Source organism: Aplysia californica, unplaced genomic scaffold (genome assembly GCF_000002075.1).
Source record: "Aplysia californica isolate F4 #8 unplaced genomic scaffold, AplCal3.0 scaffold00024, whole genome shotgun sequence".
In the NCBI taxonomy this organism is placed as follows: Eukaryota; Metazoa; Mollusca; class Gastropoda; order Aplysiida; family Aplysiidae; genus Aplysia; species Aplysia californica.
In genome coordinates this window covers 601,569-607,927 of record NW_004797294.1, presented here as the reverse complement: position 1 = coordinate 607,927, position 6,359 = coordinate 601,569, and the positions used below count along the sequence as shown (strand labels likewise).

Here is a 6,359-nt window from a genome sequence, read left to right as displayed (position 1 = left end):
TATTATTTTGGTCTCGTGTGTAACCACAAAGGCCATTAGCCTTCCATTGCCCCACACCTGGTCCTGCCTGTGATTGTACTCAGTTCAAGCATTTGCGTTGTTAAAAAACAAACACACACCGAAGACTTGTAGGCATTTTGGATTCTGTTCCTCCAATTATTGTTGAAATGCGTATTTTGTTCTGAGAATCACAGGGTCGGAATCTATTGAAAGCAAAGTTTGAATGCTTCAAGATGTGAGAGTTCCTTCGATATTTAAAAGTGTCACAACTATCTATTCTGTTCTTCTTTGCATTTCCCCCCCTCTAGGTTCACAGTTGCTATGTCTTACTTCGCCATTTACCTGACACTTGAGAGACTCCATGGGAGCCTGTACCTCAACTTCGCCATCACGGTTCTGGTGCCAATACCTGTCAAGTTTATCTTTTTCTTCGCTGTGAACAGGTAAAAAGTTCTTGATTTTCTTTCACTTTTGAATAAAACACTTCGCTACTTTTATTCTTAAAAATTCCAAACCTCTATATTATGTATAAGAACCAAGCCAGCACATACCGGTAATTAATGCATAATGTACACATTTTTGTTTACAAATGCACAACACAAACACACACACACACACACACACACACACACACACACACACGAACACACACATACGCTCACGCACATACACACACTCACACACACACACACGCATACGGACACACATGCACAAACACACACACTACACACACACATACACCCCCTACACACACACACATACGCACACACACACTCACACTCATGTGCACAATGTATAACATGTATACACAAGGACCCTCACATGGTTTTGGTACGTTCAAAGAGCAGTTTCGTGATAAAATATCACAATAACACCCTGTGTCCTTACACCTAATTATTTCAGACTTGGTCGCAAGGTGATGACGATCGTAATGTACATGATCCTCGGGGGAAGTCTGCTTCTGTCTGGAATCTTCTCCACACTGAAAGGTAACATCTTTGAGAAGATTGTCGAAGCATTGAAAGTTTGAAACTACAACATGATAACAAAACGACAAATAAGACACAATAATAATTGATAATGCCTTAAGGACGTTAGAATCTCAAGGGAGGCTTGTTATAAAGATAGTGACAACCTTTGAAAACAATAATTTTCACGACTTGCATTGAAATACAAAATGTAAGAGAACAAGAATATATAGTTTCTTACCAAGCGTGCACACACTTACCATGACATCACAAAAGCCAGTTAGACCACTAACTTGTTGATAAACAGCAGCAGCACCACAAACAACAACAATAACGACGACGACGAAAACAACGACAGTATCAACAATAACAATAACAGCAACAACAGCAACAATAACAACACCACCAACAAGAAACAACGATTATAACAACAACAACGACAACAACAGCAGCAACCACAACAACAACAGCAACAACAACAACAACAACAAAAGGATGACAACCCAAACAACAGCCCATCATACGTACCAACAAATCTCTTTTGTTTCAAAACTCAGATCACGAACACAGTGAAACGTTTGCCAAACTGGCTCAGGCCTTCTCCCTGCTGTCCATGCTCGGAGCAAGTGGTGCGTTTGGAGCTATCTATTTCTACACACCGGAGCTCTATCCAACCAATGTCAGGTAATTTGTCAAAGTGTTTTAACGTCCCCATCGACACAATCTAGATCATTTAGGAGGCGAGCTCCCGACCCAGCCAGTCAAGGTCAACCCGGGCTGAGAGGGAGAAAACATCTCAGCAGAAAGACTGAGATACTTGATAAAAAGTTCACCCTATTCGGGACTTGAACTCGGGTCTCTTGAGTGCCTCGCCGAAGTGCCGCACCGCAGCACCATAGAGGCCCGATATTTGAAAATGAAAGTTTGTCCCTTACATAAAAGAGTTCTCCGTTTGACTTAAGCAATACTCTACCGTAAGCTAACAAAACGCCTTTTTTTTCATTCTGGCGCCATATTATTTTATTTGCTTAAATAATCGAAAGCCTGATCCGTTACTCTACTTGCAAGAAAAATGAAAGTGAAACTATGACTGGTTTTTGAACAAATTAGAATTCAAGTTTTTGAAAAACGCTTTATTTATAAATGGTTACTGTGACAAATAAAAAACAACATTTTTCTGGAAATTGCTGTGGATTTTTTTAAAAAGGTGTTTTGTCAGCTTACGGCAGTAGGCCTACTGTCGATTCCGCTTGGGTTGATCTTCGGTTAAGTCGATCATTTTCTCGGGTCCCAGTCCCAGCTCCTCTTCTTCTAAATTAACAGATCACAACGGTAAAGTTGAACTTAGGATGAGTTGATCGTTGTTTTTTTTTACTCCCTCAACAACATCAACTCATCCGTAGTCGACTGTACCTTAGCCTCGATCTCTGTTTTGCGTGTTTGTGAAAAATGTTATCAAGGAAACTTCAGAAACCGGCGCCCTCTGTGCTAAAGATACAGTTGACATTTTTAAAGACGGCCGAGCATTGTCGAGGAGAACAGTCGCCATCTTACTCGTAGAAAAGTTAATTTCTTACATTGTCATTATATATGTATTTATATGCTTTTAAAAAACGCAAGGGGGGGAATGGGAAGCAGCTGTTTGTACAATTGGTTATCTAATACAAGAGACCGTTAGAGCAGATTCGACTGTATTTTAATAGCCGACTGCGATTGCTGACATGGGCTTTGGAGCGTCCCGGTACTGTACTTTTGTGCTTCTTCTTTTACAATATATATTATTCTGCACTCTCCAGACACCATACAGTTCTTTTTTTCTTGACCCAAAAGTATATGTGTCAGTTCGTTGTTTCTTTTTCAAAAGATGGTGATGCTCCAACTCCAACAGGAAAAACAGCTTCCGGACATTCTGAAAAGTAGGCTCTTTCGTTCAGCAGTGTTCATCTTGTCCATCTGTTTATTTATAAACATATTACATCTCTTTTCAGGAACCAAGCTCTTGGAATCGCCTCAGCTGTGGGTCGTTTAGGAGGCATGCTGGGACCTTTTGCAGGGATACTGGTAGGTTGTTGTAGGGAGAAGACTTTCATCTGATTTGTGAAGTCCAAATTCATGAGATGACCTTAAGTTTGATAGTAGGTTTGTTAATATTAAGGAAAAGCTCAAGGACTCTTTTAAATCTAGAATGTCGTTTTGAGGAGGAGCACGACTTAGAGATTGTTAGGGGATGTGGAATGGGGTGGTGGGTACATCAGTTTTATTTTCTAACAACTCTAAGCTGCGTCTCTATACATGTACATGTACAATCAGTCCATCGCTTTGAATCCAACTGTTCTAAATCACACGACTGCGTTCCTTACACAACCCAGATTCGGAAAGTTCCAAGGGTTTCCTAAACTTGTATTTTTTTCATGGAGATTTGCAGTCTCTTCTAATTTCTAATTCCTCCCCCTTTCTTTCTTTGTTGATTCGTTCCATGAGTAAAATATATCACCTAGAAGTTCCGTCACTTAAACAATATCTTGTTGACGGTCTATTGTTCTCAGTGTGGTACATGTATCACATTCTTATGAGCGTCACGTGGACGCCAATAGCAGTAGAGGCGGGACGCAGGGCCCCTTTAATTTTAAGAGAACATTATTTAGAGGAACGATATTGCAGGAATGGTGAAAACAGACCCCGTTATTCAAACCCTAAACTCCCGTTAAATCTCTTCGTTTGATTTGTGTGAGAAAAGAGAAGAAGCACATTGACATAATGGCCATTTCGTGTTAGAAAAAAGACAGACAGACACACAGACAGACAGACAGACAGACAGACAGACAGACAGACACACAGACAGACACACAGACAGACAGACAGAAACAGCGCAGGGAAAAAAGAAATAGAACCTACCATTGATGCCCCCCAACCACTCTCTTTGAATCTCTCAATCTCACAAAATAAGTTCTACAGAAACAAATAAACATCCAAAATATTGTGTTGAAAGTGGCTTATACTTATAATAACTGAAAACAAAACGCATGTGTAGGTCTTTCCTTTGTTTCTTTTTATTTCTTTAAAGGCTGAGCACACGCCATGGGGACCTGGGGCAGTGTTCTTCACTCTCTCAGTACTGGTCATTCTACTGACCGCAGTGGTTCTGCCAGAGACCAAGACGAGAGAACTGCCCCAAACTCTGGACGATGTACTGGACTGGTACAAGAAACCTCGTAGTGAAACCAACAAAAAGAATGTGCCTATATAATATAAGCACAAGACATAATTTCCCTTCTGCAAGTCTGTAAATTTCTGTTTCAATTTTTGCTTCTATTTTTCTACGTTTTAACAAAACTCAAAGAAAAAAAAGTAATAATAGCCATGCCTTTACTCCCAGTGTAAACTAGAGAATAAATAAAATATACACCTACCATTATATATACGCAATCCACGTTTCCAGTATTGTGTTCTTACAAATCGCACCCTTAGAATCACAGAGTTCTAAACCTACAAAGCAAAGCTTTGAGAAAATAAGACACTCTTACAAGCTAAAATGCTTCACAAAGCATTTGTTAAATTATGTCAAACTGTAACAAAAAAATATAGGTCACATGGTCTCGAGCCTCTGACACAGTGTAGTGTACGAGGCATCTCCATGTCAATCTGTGACGTGTTAGTCAGTTCTCTCAAAAAGTGGAGCTGGAATCGTGTCAATCTATGGGCGCGAACAAGAATCATTTGAGTTTGATGAATGAGTGGAGTGGTTGTGTTAAGGTTTTGCACCCAATACCGAGATAATTTTGAGAGCAGATTGCTGGCAGCTTCGACCTTGACAATCATGGCCAACCTGTTCTGTGTGCTGTGCAGCATATTTTGAGGAGATAGATGGAAATGCTTGGTAAAACATACTTCACAACTCTTTGAAACCAAGTTCACAATTTTTTGTTACAAGCAACATTGAGGAGCCAGTGCTTTTAAATACCACAAACACAGGGTTTTCAAGAAAGACAATATGGCGATTGGGACAATCTATTCCTTTTTTTTTTTAGCTTTAGAAAAGAAAAGTACACCGACACGATAACAGTCATTTATAGAGTAGAAAAGAAGCGATATATACATGTATATAGAGAGAGACAGAAATATCAGAAGGAAAGAAAAGAAATAGGAACAATAGCGCCTTCCAGCCACTGGAATCTAGTCAAAGTCCAAGGTGATAGCAAGTTCTGCCCCTTTCAGAAATCTGTTTTGGTTGAACAAAGAACAGCAAACTGAAACAATAACAATACCCATTTAGATTTATGCTTGGAAAAAAAAACGACTGATATATACAGAAACAACCGAGGAAAAGGAAAGAAGTACCGTAGTATCCACTTGATTAGTGTCACCCTCCTAAACTCCATGGCCGGGCTTGTTCAGAGACAGTCAAGACAGAACAAAAGCTGGAAAGGATGACAAGGTCTCAAAAAACTAAACATTCAAAGAAAACTGAACGACTCAAAATATTTTAAAGCAAACGTTTTTTAATTCCTCACTTTGTCATTTGCTGCAAGCCTCACAATATCAGTTCAGTGGGTTTTCAAAAAGTATATTTATACCATGTGTATGTTTGTATCATGCATGTATGGCAAAGACAAATCACAAGATATAAAAAATGCAACTTAAATAACTTTGAGTTCTCCTCACACATTTCTAATATGTGAGACAGCGTGGTGGAATCAGGCTCTCGTCAAAATACTCAAAGCGAAGAAACTTGCAAGTTTCCGCAGGTTTATACATTTTTATCAAATTTTTGTTTTTTGGCTCAACACCTTTCATGCCTATTAAAGAACTGATCTCTGCGGGAATTTTCTGAAAAACGTTGATTAAAGGCACTAAAAATGTAAATTTTCAGTTACCACGGACTCTTAAGCTAAGAAAATAAATAATCTTTGACGGCCATTTCCTCACTAATTTTACCTCAAAATAGGTGACCTCCCCCTCCTTCTTTCGCAAATATCTTGACTTGTATTTAAGATAAATTGACATTTTTTTTCACCAAAATAAAGACAATTGAACAAGCTTTAAGATGATATAAAAAACTCTTGCCCAAAAATTGACGTGAGCCTGATTCGCTGCCTCACATATATTTGTCGGTTTCCCCCCTCCCCTCCCTTGTCTTCTGAGTCATCAAAAATAATGTTTGAATTTCCAAAAACAGTACATGTACAAGTATCAGATCAATCTCGTCAACTTTATTAACACAACTCTCTCATATAAAAAAAACGCACAAAGTTTTTATTAAACGAACAATACAGTGTAAAGTGTGCAAGAGCAAGCATGTGAAGGTGCAAGAATGTCTCTATATGATATGACCCACATACAAGAGTGTCCCGTTGTGCATTTTTGAGGAAGAAAGGCCAGTCGAGCATTTTA

General features: G+C 39.0%; 1 protein-coding gene across 1 annotated transcript in view; it reads left to right on the top strand.

The window, feature by feature from the left end:
- Positions 1–4,215, top strand: part of LOC101860225 (solute carrier family 22 member 8-like) — an 11,975-nt gene extending 7,760 nt beyond the window's left edge. The window contains exons 8-12 of the mRNA XM_035972773.1: positions 309–443; positions 904–989; positions 1,526–1,652; positions 2,957–3,029; positions 4,033–4,215. Of these exons, the coding sequence (XP_035828666.1) occupies positions 309–443; positions 904–989; positions 1,526–1,652; positions 2,957–3,029; positions 4,033–4,215 (604 nt within the window). The remainder of the gene's footprint in view (positions 1–308; positions 444–903; positions 990–1,525; positions 1,653–2,956; positions 3,030–4,032) is intronic.
- Positions 4,216–6,359: the final 2,144 nt, after the last annotated feature.